Source organism: Scyliorhinus torazame, chromosome 15, assembly GCF_047496885.1.
Source record: "Scyliorhinus torazame isolate Kashiwa2021f chromosome 15, sScyTor2.1, whole genome shotgun sequence".
NCBI classification, from domain to species: Eukaryota; Metazoa; Chordata; class Chondrichthyes; order Carcharhiniformes; family Scyliorhinidae; genus Scyliorhinus; species Scyliorhinus torazame.
This window is the reverse complement of record NC_092721.1, coordinates 213,282,745-213,306,058: the sequence shown is the minus strand read 5'-3', so window position 1 is coordinate 213,306,058 and position 23,314 is coordinate 213,282,745. Positions and strand designations below refer to the sequence as shown.

The window sequence follows — 23,314 nt, the reverse complement described above, 5'->3', positions numbered from 1 at the left end:
TGGAGAGGGAGCTTTACTCTGTATCTAACTCCGTGCTGTACCTGTCCTGGGGGTGTTTGATGGGGACAGTGTAGAGGGAGCTTTACTCTGTATAACCCCGGGCTGTACCTGTCCTGGGCGTGTTTGATGGGGACAGTGTAGAGGGAGCTTTACTCTGTATCTAACCCCGTGCTGTACCTGTCCCGGGAGTGTTTGATGGGGACAGAGTAGAGGGAGCTTTACTCTGTATCTCACACCGTGCTGTACCTGTCCTGGGAGTGATTGATGGGGACAGTGTAGAGGGAGATTTACTCTGTATAACCCTGGGCATTACCTGTCCTGGGCGTGTTTGATGGGGACAGTGTAGAGGGAGCTTTACTCTGTATCTAACCCCGTGCTGTACCTGTCCTGGGAGTGTTTGATGGGGACAGTGTAGAGGGAGATTTACTCTGTATAACCCTGGGCTGTACCTGTCCTGGGCGTGTTTGATGGGGACAGTGTAGAGGGAGCTTTACTCTGTATCTAACCCCGGGCTGTACCTGTCCTGGGAGTGTTTGATGGGGACAGTGTAGAGGGAGCTTTACTCTGTATCTAACCCCGTGCTATCCCTGTCCCCGGAGTATTTGATGGGGACAGAGTAGTGGGAGCTTTACTCTGTATCTCACACCGTGCTGTACCTGTCCTGGGAGTGTTTGATGGGGACAGTGTCGAGGGAGCTTTCCTCTGTATCTAACCCCGGGCTGTACCTGTCCTGGGCGTGTTTGATGGGGACAGTGTAGAGGGAGCTTTACTCTGTATCTAACCCCGTGCTGCACCTGTCCTGGGAGTGTTTGATGGGGACAGTGTCGAGGGAGCTTTACTCTGCATGTAACCCCATGCTGTACCTGTCCTGGGAGTGTTTTATGGGGACAGTGTAGAGGGAACTTTACTCTGTATCTAACCCCATGCTGTACCTGTCCTGGGAGTGTTTGATGGGGACAGTGTAGAGGGAGATTTACTCTGTATAACCCTGGGCTGTACCTGTCCTGGGCGTGTTTGATGGGGACAGTGTAGAGGGAGCTTTACTCTGTATCTAACCCCGGGCTGTACCTGTCCTGGGAGTGTTTGATGGGGACAGTGTAGAGGGAGCTTTACTCTGTATAACCCCAGTCTGTACCAGGCCTGGAAGTGTTTGATGGGGACAGTGTAGAGGGAGCTTTACTCTGTATCTAACCCCGTGCTATCCCTGTCCCCGGAGTATTTGATGGGGACAGAGTAGTGGGAGCTTTACTCTGTATCTCACACCGTGCTGTACCTGTCCTGGGAGTGTTTGATGGGGACAGTGTCGAGGGAGCTTTACTCTGTATCTAACCCCGGGCTGTACCTGTCCTGGGCGTGTTTGATGGGAACAGTGTAGAGGGAGCTTTACTCTGTATCTAACCCCGTGCTGCACCTGTCCTGGGAGTGTTTGATGGGGACAGTGTCGAGGGAGCTTTACTCTGCATGTAACCCCATGCTGTACCTGTCCTGGGAGTGTTTTATGGGGACAGTGTAGAGGGAACTTTACTCTGTATCTAACCCCATGCTGTACCTGTCCTGGGCGTGTTTGATGGGGGCAGTGTAGAGGTAGCTTTATTCTGTATCTAACTCTGTGCTGTACCTGTCCTGGGCGTGTTTGATGGGGGACAGTGTAGCGGGAGCTTTACTCTGCATCTAACCCCGGGCTGTACCTGTCCTGGGAGTGTTTGATGGGGACAGTGTAGAGGGAGCTTTACTCTGTATCACCCCAGGCTGTACCTGGCCTGGGAGTGTTTGATGGGGACAGTGTAGAGGGAGCTTTACTCTGTATCTACCCCCGTGCTGTACCTGTCGCGGGAGTGTTTGATGGGGACAGAGTAGAGGGACCTTTACTCTGTATCTCACACCATGCTGTACCTGTCCTGGGAGTGATTGATGGGGACAGTGCAGAGGGAGCTTTACTCTGTATCTAACCCCGTGCTGTACCTGTCCTGGGAGTGTTTGATGGGGACAGTGTAGAGGGAGATTTACTCTGTATAACCCTGGGCTGTACCTGTCCTGGGCGTGTTTGATGGGGACAGTGTAGAGGGAGCTTTACTCTGTACCTAACTCCGTGCTGTACCTGTCCTGGGCGTGTTTGATGGGGACAGAGTAGAGGGACCTTTACTCTGTATCTCACACCATGCTGTATCTGTCCTGGGAGTGATTGATGGGGACAAAGTAGAGGGAGCTTTACTCTGTATCTAACCCCGTGCTGTACCTGTCCTGGGAGTGTTTGATGGGGACAGTGTCGAGGGAGCTTTACTCTGTATCTAACCCCGGGTTGAACCTGTCCTGGGAGTGTTTGATGGGGACAGTGTAGACGGAGCTTTACTCTGTATCTAACCCCGTTCTGTACCTGTCCTGGGAGTGTTTGATGGGGACAGTGGAGAGGGCGCTTTACTCTGTATCTAACCCCATGCTGTACCTGTCCTGGGAGTGTTTGATGGGGACAGTGTAGAGGGAGCTTTACTCTGTATAACCCCAGGCTGTACCTGGCCTGGGAGTGTTTGATGGGGACAGTGTCGATGGAGCCTTACTCTGTATGTACCCCCGGGCTGTACCTGTCCTGGGAGTGTTTGATGGGGACAGTGTAGAGGGAGCTTTACTCTGTATAACCCCAGGCTGTACCTGTCCTGGGAGTGTTAGATGGGGACAGTGTAGAGGGAGCTTTTCTCTGTATCTACTCCCGGGCTGTACCTGTCCCGGGAGTGTTTGATGGGGACAGTGGAGAGGGAGCTTTACTCTGTATCTAACCCCATGCTGTACCTGTCCTGGTAGTGTTTGATGGGGACAGTGGAGAGGGAGCTTTACTCTGTATCTAACTCCGTGCTGTACCTGTCCTGGGGGTGTTTGATGGGAACAGTGTAGAGGGAGCTTTACTCTGTATAACCCCGGGCTGTACCTGTCCTGGGCGTGTTTGATGGGGACAGTGTAGAGGGAGCTTTACTCTGTATCTAACCCCGTGCTGTACCTGTCCCGGGAGTGTTTGATGGGGACAGAGTAGAGGGAGCTTTACTCTGTATCTCACACCGTGCTGTACCTGTCCTGGGAGTGATTGATGGGGACAGTGTAGAGGGAGATTTACTCTGTATAACCCTGGGCTGTACCTGTCCTGGGCGTGTTTGATGGGGACAGTGTAGAGGGAGCTTTACTCTGTATCTAACCCCGTGCTGTACCTGTCCTGGGAGTGTTTGATGGGGACAGTGTAGAGGGAGATTTACTCTGTATAACCCTGGGCTGTACCTGTCCTGGGCGTGTTTGATGGGGACAGTGTAGAGGGAGCTTTACTCTGTATCTAACCCCGGGCTGTACCTGTCCTGGGAGTGTTTGATGGGGACAGTGTAGAGGGAGCTTTACTCTGTATAACCCCAGTCTGTACCTGGCCTGGAAGTGTTTGATGGGGACAGTGTAGAGGGAGCTTTACTCTGTATCTAACCCCGTGCTATCCCTGTCCCCGGAGTATTTGATGGGGACAGAGTAGTGGGAGCTTTACTCTGTATCTCACACCGTGCTGTACCTGTCCTGGGAGTGTTTGATGGGGACAGTGTCGAGGGAGCTTTCCTCTGTATCTAACCCCGGGCTGTACCTGTCCTGGGCGTGTTTGATGGGGACAGTGTAGAGGGAGCTTTACTCTGTATCTAACCCCGTGCTGCACCTGTCCTGGGAGTGTTTGATGGGGACAGTGTCGAGGGAGCTTTACTCTGCATGTAACCCCATGCTGTACCTGTCCTGGGAGTGTTTTATGGGGACAGTGTAGAGGGAGCTTTACTCTGTATAACCCCAGGCTGTACCTGGCCTGGGAGTGTTTGATGGGGACAGTGTCGATGGAGCCTTACTCTGTATGTACCCCCGGGCTGTACCTGTCCTGGGAGTGTTTGATGGGGACAGTGTAGAGGGAGCTTTACTCTGTATAACCCCAGGCTGTACCTGTCCTGGGAGTGTTTGATGGGGACAGTGTAGAGGGAGCTTTTCTCTGTATCTACTCCCGGGCTGTACCTGTCCCGGGAGTGTTTGATGGGGACAGTGGAGAGGGAGCTTTACTCTGTATCTAACCCCATGCTGTACCTGTCCTGGGAGTGTTTGATGGGGACAGTGGAGAGGGAGCTTTACTCTGTATCTAACTCCGTGCTGTACCTGTCCTGGGGGTGTTTGATGGGAACAGTGTAGAGGGAGCTTTACTCTGTATAACCCCGGGCTGTACCTGTCCTGGGCGTGTTTGATGGGGACAGTGTAGAGGGAGCTTTACTCTGTATCTAACCCCGTGCTGTACCTGTCCCGGGAGTGTTTGATGGGGACAGAGTAGAGGGAGCTTTACTCTGTATCTCACACCGTGCTGTACCTGTCCTGGGAGTGATTGATGGGGACAGTGTAGAGGGAGATTTACTCTGTATAACCCTGGGCTGTACCTGTCCTGGGCGTGTTTGATGGGGACAGTGTAGAGGGAGCTTTACTCTGTATCTAACCCCGTGCTGTACCTGTCCTGGGAGTGTTTGATGGGGACAGTGTAGAGGGAGATTTACTCTGTATAACCCTGGGCTGTACCTGTCCTGGGCGTGTTTGATGGGGACAGTGTAGAGGGAGCTTTACTCTGTATCTAACCCCGGGCTGTACCTGTCCTGGGAGTGTTTGATGGGGACAGTGTAGAGGGAGCTTTACTCTGTATAACCCCAGTCTGTACCTGGCCTGGAAGTGTTTGATGGGGACAGTGTAGAGGGAGCTTTACTCTGTATCTAACCCCGTGCTATCCCTGTCCCCGGAGTATTTGATGGGGACAGAGTAGTGGGAGCTTTACTCTGTATCTCACACCGTGCTGTACCTGTCCTGGGAGTGTTTGATGGGGACAGTGTCGAGGGAGCTTTCCTCTGTATCTAACCCCGGGCTGTACCTGTCCTGGGCGTGTTTGATGGGGACAGTGTAGAGGGAGCTTTACTCTGTATCTAACCCCGTGCTGCACCTGTCCTGGGAGTGTTTGATGGGGACAGTGTCGAGGGAGCTTTACTCTGCATGTAACCCCATGCTGTACCTGTCCTGGGAGTGTTTTATGGGGACAGTGTAGAGGGAACTTTACTCTGTATCTAACCCCATGCTGTACCTGTCCTGGGAGTGTTTGATGGGGACAGTGGAGAGGGAGATTTACTCTGTATAACCCTGGGCTGTACCTGTCCTGGGCGTGTTTGATGGGGACAGTGTAGAGGGAGCTTTACTCTGTATCTAACCCCGGGCTGTACCTGTCCTGGGAGTGTTTGATGGGGACAGTGTAGAGGGAGCTTTACTCTGTATAACCCCAGTCTGTACCTGGCCTGGAAGTGTTTGATGGGGACAGTGTAGAGGGAGCTTTACTCTGTATCTAACCCCGTGCTATCCCTGTCCCCGGAGTATTTGATGGGGACAGAGTAGTGGGAGCTTTACTCTGTATCTCACACCGTGCTGTACCTGTCCTGGGAGTGTTTGATGGGGACAGTGTCGAGGGAGCTTTACTCTGTATCTAACCCCGGGCTGTACCTGTCCTGGGCGTGTTTGATGGGGACAGTGTAGAGGGAGCTTTACTCTGTATCTAACCCCGTGCTGCACCTGTCCTGGGAGTGTTTGATGGGGACAGTGTCGAGGGAGCTTTACTCTGCATGTAACCCCATGCTGTACCTGTCCTGGGAGTGTTTTATGGGGACAGTGTAGAGGGAACTTTACTCTGTATCTAACCCCATGCTGTACCTGTCCTGGGCGTGTTTGATGGGGGCAGTGTAGAGGGAGCTTTATTCTGTATCTAACTCTGTGCTGTACCTGTCCTGGGCGTGTTTGATGGGGGACAGTGTAGCGGGAGCTTTACTCTGTATCTAACCCCGGGCTGTACCTGTCCTGGGAGTGTTTGATGGGGACAGTGTAGAGGGAGCTTTACTCTGTATCACCCCAGGCTGTACCTGGCCTGGGAGTGTTTGATGGGGACAGTGTAGAGGGAGCTTTACTCTGTATCTACCCCCGTGCTGTACCTGTCGCGGGAGTGTTTGATGGGGACAGAGTAGAGGGACCTTTACTCTGTATCTCACACCATGCTGTACCTGTCCTGGGAGTGATTGATGGGGACAGTGCAGAGGGAGCTTTACTCTGTATCTAACCCCGTGCTGTACCTGTCCTGGGAGTGTTTGATGGGGACAGTGTAGAGGGAGATTTACTCTGTATAACCCTGGGCTGTACCTGTCCTGGGCGTGTTTCATGGGGACAGTGTAGAGGGAGCTTTACTCTGTATCTAACTCCGTGCTGTACCTGTCCTGGGCGTGTTTGATGGGGGACAGTGTAGCGGGAGCTTTACTCTGTATCTAACCCCGGGCTGTACCTGTCCTGGGAGTGTTTGATGGGGACAGTGTAGAGGGAGCTTTACTCTGTATAACCCCAGGCTGTACCTGGCCTGGGAGTGTTTGATGGGGACAGTGTAGAGGGAGCTTTACTCTGTATCTAACCCCGTGCTGTACCTGTCCCGGGAGTGTTTGATGGGGACAGAGTAGAGGGAGCTTTACTCTGTATCTAACCCCGTGCTGTACCTGTCCTGGTAGTGTTTGATGGGGACAGTGTCGAGGGAGCTTTACTCTGTATGTAACCCCATGCTGTACCTGTCCTGGGAGTGTTTGATGGGGACAGAGTAGAGGGAGCTTTACTCTGTATCTAACCCCGTGCTGTACCTGTCCTGGGAGTGTTTGATGGGGACAGTGTCGAGGGAGCTTTACTCTGTATCTAACTCCGTTCTGTACCTGTCCTGGGCGTGTTTGATGGGGACAGTGCAGAGGGAGCTTTACTCTGTATAACCCCGGGCTGTACCTGTCCTGGGCGTGTTTGATTGGGACAGTGTAGAGGGAGCTTTACTCTGTATCTAACTCCGTGCTGTACCTGTCCTGGGAGTGTTTGATGGGGACAGTGTCGAAGGAGCTTTACTCTGTATCTAACCCCATGCTGTACCTGTCCTGGGAGTGTTTGATGGGGACAGTGTAGAGGGAACTTTATTCTGTATCTAACTCCGTGCTGTACCTGTCCCGGGAGTGTTTGATGGGGACAGTGTAGTGGGAGCTTTGCTCTGTATCTCACACCGTGCTGTACCTGTCCTGGGAGTGATTGATGGGGACAGTGTAGAGGGAGCTTTACTCTGTATAACGCCGGGCTGTACCAGGCCTGGGAGTGTTTGATGGGGACAGTGTAGAGGGAGCTTTACTCTGTATCTAACCCCGTGCTGTACCTGTCCCGGGAGTGTTTGATGGGGACAGAGTAGAGTGAGCTTTACTCTGTATCTAACCCCGTGCTGTACCTGTCCTGGGAGTGTTTGATGGGGACAGTGTCGAGGGAGCTTTACTCTGTATGTAACCCCATGCTGTACCTGTCCTGGGAGTGTTTGATGGGGGCAGTGTAGAGGGAGCTTTATTCTGTATCTAACTCTGTGCTGTACCTGTCCTGGGCGTGTTTGATGGGGGACAGTGTAGCGGGAGCTTTACTCTGTATCTAACCCCGGGCTGTACCTGTCCTGGGAGTGTTTGATGGGGACAGTGTAGAGGGAGCTTTACTCTGTATCACCCCAGGCTGTACCTGGCCTGGGAGTGTTTGATGGGGACAGTGTAGAGGGAGCTTTACTCTGTATCTACCCCCGTGCTGTACCTGTCGCGGGAGTGTTTGATGGGGACAGAGTAGAGGGACCTTTACTCTGTATCTCACACCATGCTGTACCTGTCCTGGGAGTGATTGATGGGGACAGTGCAGAGGGAGCTTTACTCTGTATCTAACCCCGTGCTGTACCTGTCCTGGGAGTGTTTGATGGGGACAGTGTAGAGGGAGATTTACTCTGTATAACCCTGGGCTGTACCTGTCCTGGGCGTGTTTGATGGGGACAGTGTAGAGGGAGCTCTACTCTGTACCTAACTCCGTGCTGTACCTGTCCTGGGAGTGTTTGATGGGGACAGTGTAGAGGGCGCTTTACTCTGTATCTAACCCCATGCTGTACCTGTCCTGGGAGTGTTTGATGGGGACAGTGTAGAGGGAGCTTTACTCTGTATCTCACACCATGCTGTATCTGTCCTGGGAGTGATTGATGGGGACAAAGTAGAGGGAGCTTTACTCTGTATCTAACCCCGTGCTGTACCTGTCCTGGGAGTGTTTGATGGGGACAGTGTCGAGGGAGCTTTACTCTGTATCTAACCCCGGGTTGAACCTGTCCTGGGAGTGTTTGATGGGGACAGTGTAGACGGAGCTTTACTCTGTATCTAACCCCGTTCTGTACCTGTCCTGGGAGTGTTTGATGGGGACAGTGTAGAGGGCGCTTTACTCTGTATCTAACCCCATGCTGTACCTGTCCTGGGAGTGTTTGATGGGGACAGTGTAGAGGGAGCTTTACTCTGTATAACCCCAGGCTGTACCTGGCCTGGGAGTGTTTGATGGGGACAGTGTCGATGGAGCCTTACTCTGTATGTACCCCCGGGCTGTACCTGTCCTGGGAGTGTTTGATGGGGACAGTGTAGAGGGACCTTTACTCTGTATAACCCCAGGCTGTACCTGTCCTGGGAGTGTTTGATGGGGACAGTGTAGAGGGAGCTTTTCTCTGTATCTACTCCCGGGCTGTACCTGTCCCGGGAGTGTTTGATGGGGACAGTGGAGAGGGAGCTTTACTCTGTATCTAACCCCATGCTGTACCTGTCCTGGGAGTGTTTGATGGGGACAGTGTCGATGGAGCCTTACTCTGTATGTACCCCCGGGCTGTACCTGTCCTGGGAGTGTTTGATGGGGACAGTGTAGAGGGAGCTTTACTCTGTATAACCCCGGGCTGTACCTGTCCTGGGCGTGTTTGATGGGGACAGTGTAGAGGGAGCTTTACTCTGTATCTAACCCCGTGCTGTACCTGTCCCGGGAGTGTTTGATGGGGACAGAGTAGAGGGAGCTTTACTCTGTATCTCACACCGTGCTGTACCTGTCCTGGGAGTGATTGATGGGGACAGTGTAGAGGGAGATTTACTCTGTATAACCCTGGGCTGTACCTGTCCTGGGCGTGTTTGATGGGGACAGTGTAGAGGGAGCTTTACTCTGTATCTAACCCCGTGCTGTACCTGTCCTGGGAGTGTTTGATGGGGACAGTGTAGAGGGAGATTTACTCTGTATAACCCTGGGCTGTACCTGTCCTGGGCGTGTTTGATGGGGACAGTGTAGAGGGAGCTTTACTCTGTATCTAACCCCGGGCTGTACCTGTCCTGGGAGTGTTTGATGGGGACAGTGTAGAGGGAGCTTTACTCTGTATAACCCCAGTCTGTACCTGGCCTGGAAGTGTTTGATGGGGACAGTGTAGAGGGAGCTTTACTCTGTATCTAACCCCGTGCTATCCCTGTCCCCGGAGTATTTGATGGGGACAGAGTAGTGGGAGCTTTACTCTGTATCTCACACCGTGCTGTACCTGTCCTGGGAGTGTTTGATGGGGACAGTGTCGAGGGAGCTTTCCTCTGTATCTAACCCCGGGCTGTACCTGTCCTGGGCGTGTTTGATGGGGACAGTGTAGAGGGAGCTTTACTCTGTATCTAACCCCGTGCTGCACCTGTCCTGGGAGTGTTTGATGGGGACAGTGTCGAGGGAGCTTTACTCTGCATGTAACCCCATGCTGTACCTGTCCTGGGAGTGTTTTATGGGGACAGTGTAGAGGGAACTTTACTCTGTATCTAACCCCATGCTGTACCTGTCCTGGGAGTGTTTGATGGGGACAGTGTAGAGGGAGATTTACTCTGTATAACCCTGGGCTGTACCTGTCCTGGGCGTGTTTGATGGGGACAGTGTAGAGGGAGCTTTACTCTGTATCTAACCCCGGGCTGTACCTGTCCTGGGAGTGTTTGATGGGGACAGTGTAGAGGGAGCTTTACTCTGTATAACCCCAGTCTGTACCTGGCCTGGAAGTGTTTGATGGGGACAGTGTAGAGGGAGCTTTACTCTGTATCTAACCCCGTGCTATCCCTGTCCCCGGAGTATTTGATGGGGACAGAGTAGTGGGAGCTTTACTCTGTATCTCACACCGTGCTGTACCTGTCCTGGGAGTGTTTGATGGGGACAGTGTCGAGGGAGCTTTACTCTGTATCTAACCCCGGGCTGTACCTGTCCTGGGCGTGTTTGATGGGGACAGTGTAGAGGGAGCTTTACTCTGTATCTAACCCCGTGCTGCACCTGTCCTGGGAGTGTTTGATGGGGACAGTGTCGAGGGAGCTTTACTCTGCATGTAACCGCATGCTGTACCTGTCCTGGGAGTGTTTTATGGGGACAGTGTAGAGGGAACTTTACTCTGTATCTAACCCCATGCTGTACCTGTCCTGGGCGTGTTTGATGGGGGCAGTGTAGAGGGAGCTTTATTCTGTATCTAACTCTGTGCTGTACCTGTCCTGGGCGTGTTTGATGGGGGACAGTGTAGCGGGAGCTTTACTCTGTATCTAACCCCGGGCTGTACCTGTCCTGGGAGTGTTTGATGGGGACAGTGTAGAGGGAGCTTTACTCTGTATCACCCCAGGCTGTACCTGGCCTGGGAGTGTTTGATGGGGACAGTGTAGAGGGAGCTTTACTCTGTATCTACCCCCGTGCTGTACCTGTCGCGGGAGTGTTTGATGGGGACAGAGTAGAGGGACCTTTACTCTGTATCTCACACCATGCTGTACCTGTCCTGGGAGTGATTGATGGGGACAGTGCAGAGGGAGCTTTACTCTGTATCTAACCCCGTGCTGTACCTGTCCTGGGAGTGTTTGATGGGGACAGTGTAGAGGGAGATTTACTCTGTATAACCCTGGGCTGTACCTGTCCTGGGCGTGTTTCATGGGGACAGTGTAGAGGGAGCTTTACTCTGTATCTAACTCCGTGCTGTACCTGTCCTGGGCGTGTTTGATGGGGGACAGTGTAGCGGGAGCTTTACTCTGTATCTAACCCCGGGCTGTACCTGTCCTGGGAGTGTTTGATGGGGACAGTGGAGAGGGAGCTTTACTCTGTATAACCCCAGGCTGTACCTGGCCTGGGAGTGTTTGATGGGGACAGTGTAGAGGGAGCTTTACTCTGTATCTAACCCCGTGCTGTACCTGTCCCGGGAGTGTTTGATGGGGACAGAGTAGAGGGAGCTTTACTCTGTGTCTAACCCCGTGCTGTACCTGTCCTGGGAGTGTTTGATGGGGACAGTGTCGAGGGAGCTTTACTCTGTATGTAACCCCATGCTGTACCTGTCCTGGGAGTGTTTGATGGGGACAGAGTAGAGGGAGCTTTACTCTGTATCTAACTCCGTTCTGTACCTGTCCTGGGCGTGTTTGATGGGGACAGTGCAGAGGGAGCTTTACTCTGTATAACCCCGGGCTGTACCTGTCCTGGGCGTGTTTGATTGGGACAGTGTAGAGGGAGCTTTACTCTGTATCTAACTCCGTGCTGTACCTGTCCTGGGAGTGTTTGATGGGGACAGTGTCGAGGGAGCTTTACTCTGTATCTAACTCCGTTCTGTACCTGTCCTGGGCGTGTTTGATGGGGACAGTGCAGAGGGAGCTTTACTCTGTATAACCCCGGGCTGTACCTGTCCTGGGCGTGTTTGATTGGGACAGTGTAGAGGGAGCTTTACTCTGTATCTAACTCCGTGCTGTACCTGTCCTGGGAGTGTTTGATGGGGACAGTGTCGAAGGAGCTTTACTCTGTATCTAACCCCATGCTGTACCTGTCCTGGGAGTGTTTGATGGGGACAGTGTAGAGGGAACTTTATTCTGTATCTAACTCCGTGCTGTACCTGTCCCGGGAGTGTTTGATGGGGACAGTGTAGTGGGAGCTTTGCTCTGTATCTCACACCGTGCTGTACCTGTCCTGGGAGTGATTGATGGGGACAGTGTAAAGGGAGCTTTACTCTGTATCTAACTCCGTGCTGTACCTGTCCCGGGAGTGTTTGATGGGGACAGAGTAGAGTGAGCATTACTCTGCATCTAACCCCGTGCTGTACCTGTCCTGGGAGTGTTTGATGGGGACAGTGTCGAGGGAGCTTTACTCTGTATGTAACCCCATGCTGTACCTGTCCTGGGAGTGTTTTATGGGGACAGTGTAAAGGGAGCTTTACTCTGTATCTAACTCCGTTCTGTACCTGTCCTGGGCGTGTTTGATGGGGACAGTGTAGAGGGAGCTTTACTCTGTATCTAACCCCGTGCTGTACCTGTCCCGGGAGTGTTTGATGGGGACAGAGTAGAGTGAGCTTTACTCTGTATCTAACCCCGTGCTGTACCTGTCCTGGGAGTGTTTGATGGGGACAGTGTCGAGGGAGCTTTACTCTGTATGTAACCCCATGCTGTACCTGTCCTGGGAGTGTTTTATGGGGACAGTGTAAAGGGAGCTTTACTCGGTATCTAACTCCGTTCTGTACCTGTCCTGGGCGTGTTTGATGGGGACAGTGTAGAGGGAGCTTTACTCTGTATCTAACTCCGTGCTGTACCTGTCCTGGGAGTGTTTGATGGGGACAGTGTAGAGGGAGCTTTACTCTGTATCTCACACGGTGCTGTACCTGTCCTGGGAGTGTTTGATGGGGACAGTGTAGAGGGAGCTTTACTCTGTATAACCCCGGGCTGTACCTGTCCTGGGAGTGTTTGATGGGGACAGTGTAGTGGGAGCTTTGCTCTGTATCTCACACCGTGCTGTACCTGTCCTGGGAGTGATTGATGGGGACAGTGTAGAGGGAGCTTTACTGTGTATAACCCCGGGCTGTACCTGTCCTGGGAGTGTTTGATGGGGACAGAGTAGAGGGAGCTTTACTCTGTATCTAACCCCGTGCTGTACCTGTCCCGGGAGTGTTTGATGGGGACAGTGTAGAGGGAGCTTTACTCTGTATAACCCTGGGCTGTACCTGTCCTGGGCGTGTTTGATGGGGACAGTGTAGAGGGAGCTTTACTCTGTATCTAACCCCGGGCTGTACCTGTCCTGGGAGTGTTTGATGGGGACAGTGTAGAGGGAGCTTTACTCTGTATAACCCCAGGCTGTACCTGGCCTGGGAGTGTTTAATGGGGACAGTGTAGAGGGAGCTTTACTTTGTATCTAACTCCGTGCTGTACCTGTCCTGGGCGTGTTTGATGGGGGACAGTGTAGAGGGAGCTTTACTCTGTATCTAACCCCGGGCTGTACCTGTCCTGGGAGTGTTTGATGGGCACAGTGTAGAGAGAGCTTTACTCTGTATCTAACCCCGGGCTGTACCTGTCCTGGGAGTGTTTGATGGGGACCTTGTAGAAGGAGCTTTACTCTGTATCTAACCCTGTGCTGTAACTGTCCTGGGAGTGTTTGATGGGGACAGTGTAGCGGGAACTTTTCTCTGTATCTAACCCCGGGCTGTACCTGTCCTGGGAGTGTTTAATGGGGACAGAGTCTCGGGAGCTTTACTCTGTATCTAACCCCGTGCTGTACCTGTCCTGGGAGTGTTTGATGGGGACATTGTCGAGGGAGCTTTACTCTGTATCTAACCCTGTGCTGTAACTGTCCTGGGAGTGTTTGATGGGGACAGTGTAGCGGGAGCTTTTCTCTGTATCTAACCCCGGGTTGTACCTGTCCTGGGAGTGTTTGATGGGGACAGAGTAGAGGGAGCTTTACTCTGTATCTAACCCCGTGCTGTACCTGTCCTGGGAGTGTTTGATGGGGACAGTGTCGAGGGAGCTTTACGCTGTATCTACCCCCGGGTTGTACCTGTCCTGGGAGTGTTTGATGGGGACAGTGTAGAACATAGAACATAGAACATAGAACAATACAGCGCAGTACAGGCCCTTCGGCCCACGATGTTGCACCGAAACAAAAGCCATCTCACCTACACTATGCCATTATCATCCATATGTTTATCCAATAAACTTTTAAATGCCCTCAATGTTGGCGAGTTCACTACTGTAGCAGGTAGGGCATTCCACGGCCTCACTACTCTTTGCGTAAAGAACCTACCTCTGACCTCTGTCCTATATCTATTACCCCTCAGTTTAAAGCTATGTCCCCTCGTGCCAGCCATTTCCATCCGCCGGAGAAGGCTCTCACTGTCCACCCTATCTAACCCCCTGATCATTTTGTATGCCTCTATTAAGTCTCCTCTTAACCTTCTTCTCTCCAACGAAAACAACCTCAAGTCCATCAGCCTTTCCTCATAAGATTTTCCCTCCATACCAGGCAACATCCTGGTAAATCTCCTCTGCACCCGCTCCAAAGCCTCCACGTCCTTCCGATAATGCGGTGACCAGAACTGTACGCAATACTCCAAATGCGGCCGAACCAGAGTTCTGTACAGCTGCAACATGACCTCCCGACTCCGGAACTCAATTCCTCTACCAATAAGGGCCAACACTCCATAGGCCTTCTTCACAACCCTATTAACCTGGGTGGCAACTTTCAGGGATCTATGTACATGGACACCTAGATCCCTCTGCTCATCCACACTTTCAAGAACTTTACCATTAGCCAAATAGTCCGCATTCCTGTTATTCCTTCCAAAGTGAATCACCTCACACTTCTCTACATTAAACTCCATTTGCCACCTCTCAGCCCAGCTCTGCAGCTTATGTATATCCCTCTGTAACCTGCTACATCCTTCCACACTATCGACAACACCACCGACTTCAGTATCGTCTGCAAATTTACTCACCCACCCTTCTGCGCCTTCCTCTAGGTCATTGATAAAAATGACAAACAGCAACGGCCCCAGAACAGATCCTTGTGGTACTCCACTTGTGACTGTACTCTATTCTGAACATTTCCCATCAACCACCACCCTCTGTCTTCTTTCAGCTAGCCAATTTCTGATCCACATCTCTAAATCACCCTCAATCCCCAGCCTCCGTATTTTCTGCAATAGCCTACCGTGGGGAACCTTATCAAACGCTTTGCTGAAATCCATATACACCACATCAACTGCTCTACCCTCATCTACCTGTTCAGTCACCTTCTCAAAGAACTCAATAAGGTTTGTGAGGCATGACCTACCCTTCACAAAGCCATGCTGACTATCCCTGATCATATTATTCCTATCTAGATGATTATAAATCTTGTCTCTTATAATCCCCTCCAAGACTTTACCCACTACAGACGTGAGGCTCACCGGTCTATAGTTGCCGGGGTTGTCTCTGCTCCCCTTTTTGTACAAAGGGACCACATTTGCTGTCCTCCAGTCCTCTGGCACTATTCCTGTAGCCAATGATGACATAAAAATCAAAGCCAAAGGTCCAGCAATCTCTTCCCTGGCCTCCCAGAGAATCCTAGGATAAATCCCATCAGGTCCTGGGGACTTATCTATTTTCAGCCTGTCCAGAATTGCCAACACCTCTTCCCTACGCACCTCAATGCCATCTATTCTAATAGCCTGGGTCTCAGCATTCTCCTCCACAACATTATCTTTTTCCTGAGTGAATACTGACGAAAAATATTCATTTAGTATCTCGCCTATCTCTTCAGACTCCACACACAATTTCCCATCCCTGTCCTTGACTGGTCCTACTCTTTCCCTAGTCATTCGCTTATTCCTGACATACCTATAGAAAGCTTTTGGGTTTTCCTTGATCCTTCCTGCCAAATACTTCTCATGTCCCCTCCTTGCTCGTCTTAGCTCTCTCTTTAGATCCTTCCTTGCTACCTTGTAACTATCCATCGCCCCAACTGAAACTTCACACCTCATCTTCACATAGGCCTCCTTCTTCCTCTTAACAAGAGATTCCACTTCCTTGGTAAACCACGGTTCCCTCGCTCGACGCCTTCCTCCCTGCCTGACCGGTACATACTTATCAAGAACACGCAGTAGCTGATCCTTGAACAAGCCCCACTTATCCAGTGTGCCCAACACTTGCAGCCTACTTCTCCACCTTATCCCCCCCAAGTCACGTCTAATGGCATCATAATTGCCCTTCCCCCAGCTATAACTCTTGCCCTGCGGTGTATACTTATCCCTTTCCATCCTTAACGTAAACGTCACCGAATTGTGGTCACTGTCCCCAAAGTGCTCTCCTAGCTCCAAATCCAACACCTGGCCTGGTTCATTACCCAAAACCAAATCCAACGTGGCCTCGCCTCTTGTTGGCCTGTCAACATATTGTTTCAGGAAACCCTCCTGCACACACTGTACAAAAAACGACCCATCTATTGTACTCGAACTATATCTTTTCCAGTCAATATTTGGAAAGTTAAAGTCTCCCATAATAACTACCCTGTTACTTTCGCTCTTATCCAGAATCATCTTCGCCATCCTTTCCTCTACATCCCTAGAACTATTAGGAGGCCTATAAAAAAACTCCCAACAGGGTGACCTCTCCTTTCCTGTTTCTAACTTCAGCCCATACTACCTCGGAAGAAGAGTCCCCATCTAGCATCCTCTCCGCCACCGTAATACTGCTCTTGACTAGCAGCGCCACACCTCCCCCTCTTTAGCATCCTTCTCTGAGCTTACTAAAACACCTAAACCCCGGAACCTGCAACATCCATTCCTGTCCCTGCTCTATCCATGTCTCCGAAATGGCCACAACATCGAAGTCCCAGGTACCAACCCATGCTGTCAGTTCCCCTACCTTGTTTCGTATACTCCTGGCATTGAAGTAGACGCACTTCAAACCACATACCTGAACACTGGCCCCCTCCTGCGACGTCAAATCTGTGCTCCTGACCTCTATACTCTCATTCTCCCTTACCCTAAAACTACAATCCAGGTTCCCATGCCCCTGCTGCATTAGTTTAAACCCCCCCAAATAGCACTAACAAATCTCCCCCCCCCCCCCCCCCCCCCCCCCCCCCCCAGGATATTTGTGCCCCTCAGGTTCAGATGTAGACCATCCTGTCTATAGAGGTCCCACCTTCCCCAGAAAGAGCCCCAGTTATCCAGAAATCTGAATCCCCTCCCGCCTGCACCATCCCTGTAGCCACGTGTTTAAATGCTCTCTCTCCCTATTCCTCATCTCACTATCACGTGGCACGGGCAACAACCCAGAGATAACATCTCTGTTTGTTCTAGTTCTGAGCTTCCATCCTAGCTCCCTGAAAGCCTGCCTGACATCCTTGTCCCCTTTCCTACCTATGTCGTTAGTGCCAATGTGGACCACGACTTGGGGCTGCTCCCCCTCCCCCCTAAGGACCCGGAAAACACGATCCGAGACATCACGTACCCTTGCACCTGGGAGGCAACATACCAAATGTGAGTCTCTCACGCTCCCACAAAATCTCCTATCTGTGCCCCTGACTATAGAGTCCCCAATTACTAATGCTCTGCTCCTCTCCCCCCCTTCCCTTCTGAGCAACAGGGACAGACTCCGTGCCAGAGGCCCGTACCCCATGGCTTACCCCTGGTAAGTCGTCCCCCCCACAAGTATCCAAAGCGGTATACTTGTTTCTCAGGGGAACGGCCGCATGGGATTCCTGCACTGACTGCTTTTTCCCAGTCCCTCTTACAGTTACCCACCTATCTCCAATCTTTGGTGTAACTAATTCCCTGAAGCTGCTATCTATGACCCCTTCTGCCTCCCGAATGATCCGAAGTTCTTCCAACTCCAACTCCAGTTCCCTCACTCGGTCTTGGAGGAGCTGGAGATGGCAGCACTTCCTGCAGGTAAAATCAGCAGGGACACTAACTGCATCCCTGACCTCAAACATCCTGCAGGAGGAACATTGCACTCCCTTCCCTGCCATTCCTCTAACTTTCTACCAAGATCTGGCTAACAACTAAATTAAATTTTTAATAAAACAATAATAATATAATAAAATATGGTACTTACCTCAGACCAATGGGTTTTATTATTAGGTTAGAGGAGGAGGGCGGGTGGGAGACACTACACGTGTAGTGTCTCGGGTTTCCTCTCCACCAGAATTTATTGGTGAGGGTCTTCCCAGACGTCCGCGGGTCGACTTCCGGTTCCCGCCTAAAACACTAATTTAAATAAAAAAGTTTAAAAAAAATAAGAATTTTCAGCTCCTGCTGAAATTGACTAACCAGCCAGCTCCACTCCCGCCGAAATCGACTGGCCTGCCCCTGCAAAGACAAATGCTTTTAAAGGACGCACGTACCTCCCAGCAACCACTTCCGCACTGCTCCCGCTGAAACTGACTCACCAGCTGATTCTCCCGCCGAAATCGACTGGCCTGCCCCTGCAAAGACAAGTGCTTTTAAAGGACACACTTACCTCCCAGCAACCACTTCCGCACTGCTCCCGCTGAAACTGACTCACCAGCTGATTCTCCCGCCGAAATCGACTGGCCTGCCCCTGCAAAGACAAGTGCTTTGAAAGGACACACTTACCTCCCAGCAACCACTTCCGCACTGCTCCCGCTGAAACTGACTCACCAGCTGATTCTCCCGCCGAAATCGACTGGCCTGCCCCTGCAAAGACAAGTGCTTTTAAAGGACACACTTACCTCCCAGCAACCACTTCCGCACTGCTCCCGCTGAAACTGACTCACCAGCTGATTCTCCCGCCGAAATCGACTGGCCTGCCCCTGCAAAGACAAGTGCTTTGAAAGGACACACTTACCTCCCAGCAACCACTTCCGCACTGCTCCCGCTGAAACTGACTCACCAGCTGATTCTCCCGCCGAAATCGACTGGCCTGCCCCTGCAAAGACAAGTGGTTTTAAAGGACACACTTACCTCCCAGCAACCACTTCCGCACTGCTCCCGCTGAAACTGACTCACCAGCTGATTCTCCCGCCGAAATCGACTGTAGAGGGAGCTTTACTCTGTATCTAACCCCGTGCTGTACCTGTCCTGGGAGTGTTTGATGGGGACAGTGTAGAGGGAGCTTTACTCTGTATAACCCCGGGCTGTACCTGTCCTGGGCGTGTTTGATGGGGACAGTGTAGAGAGAGCTTTACTCTGTAACTAACTCCGTGCTGTACCTGTCCTGGGCGTGTTTGATGGGGGACAGTGTAGAGGGAGCTTTACTCTGTATCTAACTCCGTGCTGTACCTGTCCTGGGAGTGTTTGATGGGGACAGTGTAGAGGGAGCTTTACTCTGTAAATAAACCCGGGCTGTACCTGTCCTGGGAGTGTTTGATGGGGACAGTGTAGAGGGAGCTTTACTCTGTATCTAACCCCGTGCTGTACCTGTCCTGGGAGTGTTTGATGGGGACAGTGTAGAGGGAGCTTTTCTCTGTATCTAACCCCGTGCTGTACCTGTCCCGGGAGTGTTTGATGGGGACAGTGGAGAGGGAGCTTTACTCTGTATCTAACTGCGTGCTGTACCTGTCCTGGGCGTGTTTGATGGGGACAGTGTAGACGGAGCTTTACTCTGTATAACCCCGGGCTGTACCTGTCCTGGGCGTGTTTGATGGGGACAGTGCAGAGGGAGCTTTACTCTGTATAACCCCGGGCTGTACCTGTCCTGGGCGTGTTTGATGCGGACAGTGTAGAGGGAGCTTTACTCTGTATCTAACTCCGTGCTGTACCTGTCCTGGGCGTGTTTGATGGGGACAGTGTAGAGGGAGCTTTACTCTGTATCTAACCCCAGGCTGTACCTGGCCTGGGAGTGTTTGATGGGGACAGTGTAGAGGGAGCTTTACTCTGTATCTAACCCTGTGCTGTACCTGTCCCGGGAGTGTTTGATGGGGACAGAGTAGAGGGAGCTTTACTCTGTATCTCACACCGTGCTGTACCTGTCCTGGGAGTGATTGATGGGGACAGTGTAGAGGGAGCTTTACTCTGTATAACCCCGGGCTGTACCTGTCCTGGGAGTGTTTGATGGGGACAGAGTAGAGGGAGCTTTACTCTGTATAACCCTGGGCTGTACCTGTCCTGGGCGTGTTTGATGGGGACAGTGTAGAGGGAGCTTTACTCTGTATCTAACTCCGTGCTGTACCTGTCCTGGGAGTGTTTGATGGGGACAGAGTAGAGGGAGCTTTACTCTGTATAACCCTGGGCTGTACCTGTCCTGGGCGTGTTTGATGGGGACAGTGTAGAGGGAGCTTTACTCTGTATCTAACTCCGTGCTGTACCTGTCCTGGGCGTGTTTGATGGGGGACAGTGTAGCGGGAGCTTTACTCTGTATCTAACCCCGTGCTGTACCTGTCCTGGGAGTGTTTGATGGGGACAGTGCAGAGGGAGCTTTTCTCTGTATCTAACCCCGTGCTGTACCTGTCCCCGGGAGTGTTTGATGGGGACAGTGCAGAGGGAGCTTTACTCTGTATAACCCCAGGCTGTACCTGTCCTGGGAGTGTTTGATGGGGACAGTGCAGAGGGAGCTTTTCTCTGTATCTAACCCCATGCTGTACCTGTCCTGGGAGTGTTTTATGGGGACAGTGTAGAGAGAGCTTTACTCTGTATCTAACTCCGTGCTGTACCTGTCCTGGGCGTGTTTGATGGGGACAGTGTAGCGGGAGCTTTACTCTGTATCTAACCCCGGGCTGTACCTGTCCTGGGAGTGTTTGATGGGACAGTGTAGAGGGAGCTTTACTCTGTATAACCCCAGGCTGTACCTGGCCTGGGAGTGTTTGATGGGGACAGAGTAGAGGGAGCTTTACTCTGTATCTCACACCGTGCTGTACCTGTCCTGGGAGTGATTGATGGGGACAGTGTAGAGGGAGCTTTACTCTGTATAACCCCGGGCTGTACCTGTCCTGGGAGTGTTTGATGGGACAGTGTAGAGGGAGCTTTACTCTGTATAACCCTGGGCAGTACCTGTCCTGGGCGTGTTTGATGGGGGACAGTGTAGAGGGAGCTTTACTCTGTATCTAACCCCGTGCTGTACCTGTCCTGGGCGTGTTTGATGGGGACAGTGTAGAGGAGCTTTACTCTGTATCTAACCCCGTGCTGTCCCTGTCCTGGGAGTGTTTGATGGGGACAGTGTAGAGGGAGCTTTACTCTGTATCTAACTCTATTATGGAGATATATCTAACCTGTGCTGCACTTTGTAGATTGGAGTACGATGCCTATCGCACTGACCTTGAGGAGCTGAACCTGGGACCCCGTGATTCCATCACCCTGCCGAAGATTGATTTGGCGCAGCAGCTGTACCTGCTGCATAAGGAGAAATATGAGCGATTACGCAATGATGTCACCATCAAGCTGAAATTTCTGGAGGAGAACAAGGTGCTGATTGGCAGTTGGGGATATTGCTTCATATGTTATTGTTACAGGAGATGTTCGGGACACGGGGCAGAATGGTGTTGTATACAACCTCAGCTCGCCTCATTTCTCCACGTCACCAACGTTCCTCATCCCTGGAACCAGTCTTCTGAAGCTTCTCTGCACTCAGTCTCTCCCTGCGTTCTCCATAACCTGCCTACAGCGTGTAGATAGAACTGCATGCAATACTCCAACTGACACAGGGAATTCCAACATGACCTCCTTGCTCTTGTACACTCTGCCCTTATTAATACAATGCAGAATAATACATCTTTTAATAACTGCTCTCTCCACCCGTCCTGCCACCTTCACTGATCTATCAACACCGACACCCAGATCCCTCTGCTGCTGCATTCCTTTAACAACCGTACCCCTGATTTTACATTGTTTCTCTCATGTTCTTCCTACTCAAATGCCTCACCTCACACTGCCCACACCCCCTCATGCCCAACACCCCCTCTGCCCACACCCCCTCTGCCCACACCCCCTCTGCCCACACCCCCTCTGCCCACACCCCCTCTGCCCACACCCCCTCTGCCCACTCGCCCTCTGCCACTCCCCCTCTGCCCACTCCCCCTCTGCCCACTCCCCCTCTGCCCACACCCCCTCTGCCCACACCCCCTCTGCCCACACCCCCTCTGCCCACACCCCCTCTGCCCACCACCCACCTCTGCCCACACCCCTCTGCCCACACCCCCTCTGCCCACACCCCCTCTGCCCACACCCCTCTGCCCACACCCCTCTGCCCACACCCCCTCTGCCCACACCCCCTCTGCCCACACCCCCTCTGCCCACACCCCCTCTGCCCACACCCCTCTGCCACACCCCCTCTGCCCACACCCCCTCTGCCCACACCCCTCTGCCCACTCGCCCTCTGCCCACTCGCCCTCTGCCCACTCGCCCTCTGCCCACTCGCCCTCTGCCCACTCGCCCTCTGCCCACTCGCCCTCTGCCCACTCCCCCTCTGCCCACTCCCCCCTCTGCCCACTCCCCCTCTGCCACTCCCCCTCTGCCCACTCCCCCTCTGCCCACTCCCCTCTGCCCACTCCCCTCTGCCCACTCCCCCTCTGCCCACTCCCCCTCTGCCCACTCCGCCCTCTGCCCAATCCCCCTCTGCCCACTCCCCTCTGCCCATTTCCCCTCTGCCCATTCCCTCTCTGCCCATTCCCTCTCTGCCCATTCCCCCTCTGCCATTCCCCCTCTGCCCATTCCCCTCTGCCCATTCCCCCTCTGCCCACTCCCCCTCTGCCCACTCCCCCTCTGCCCATTCCCCCTCTGCCCACTCCCCCTCTGCCCACTCCCCCCTCTGCCCATTCCCCCTCTGCCCATTCCCCCTCTGCCCACTCCCCCTCTGCCACTCCCCCTCTGCCCACTCCCCCTCTGCCCACTCCCCCTCTGCCCACTCCCCCTCTGCCCACTCCCCCTCTGCCCACCCCCCCTCTGCCCACTCGCCCCCCCCTCTGCCCACTCGCCCCCCTCTGCCCACTCGCCCCCCCTCTGGCCCACTCGCCCCCCCTCTGCCCACTCGCCCCCCCCTCTGCCCACTCGCCCCCCTCTGCCCACTCGCCCCCCCTCTGCCCACTCGCCCCCCCTCTGCCCACTCGCCCCCCCTCTGCCCAACTCGCCCCCCCTCTGCCCACTCGCCCCCCCTCTGCCCACTCGCCCCCCTCTGCCCACTCGCCCCCCCTCTGCCCACTCGCCCCCCCTCTGCCCACTCGCCCCCCCTCTGCCCACTCGCCCCCCCTCTGCCCACTCGCCCCCCTCTGCCACTCGCCCCCCCTCTGCCACACTCGCCCCCCCTCTGCCCACTCGCCCCCCTCTGCCCACTCGCCCCCCCTCTGCCCACTCGCCCCCCCTCTGCCCACTCGCCCCCCTCTGCCCACTCGCCCCCCTCTGCCCACTCGCCCCCCCTCTGCCCACTCGCCCCCCCCCTCTGCCCACTCGCCCCCCCTCTGCCCACTCGCCCCCCCCTCTGCCCACTCGCCCCCCCCTCTGCCCACTCTGCCCCCCCTCTGCCCACTCGCCCCCCCCCTCTGCCACTCGCCCCCCCCTCTGCCCACTCGCCCCCCCTCTGCCCACTCGCCCCCCCCTCTGCCACTCGCCCCCCCTCTGCCCACTCGCCCCCCCTGCCACGCCCCCCTCTGCCCACTCGCCCCCCTCTGCCACTCGCCCCCCCTCTGCCCACTCGCCCCCCCTCTGCCCACTCGCCCCCCTTCTGCCCACTCGCCCCCCCTCTGCCCA

The 23,314-nt window shown here is 53.6% G+C and overlaps 1 protein-coding gene across 1 annotated transcript in view; it reads left to right on the top strand.

Moving 5' to 3' along the window:
• The window catches only part of LOC140391351 (arfaptin-2-like), a 282,669-nt gene that overhangs the window by 258,467 nt on the left and 888 nt on the right, over positions 1-23,314 (top strand). The window contains exon 9 of the mRNA XM_072475930.1: positions 20,863-21,050. Coding sequence (XP_072332031.1) covers positions 20,863-21,050 — 188 coding nt within the window. The remainder of the gene's footprint in view (positions 1-20,862; positions 21,051-23,314) is intronic.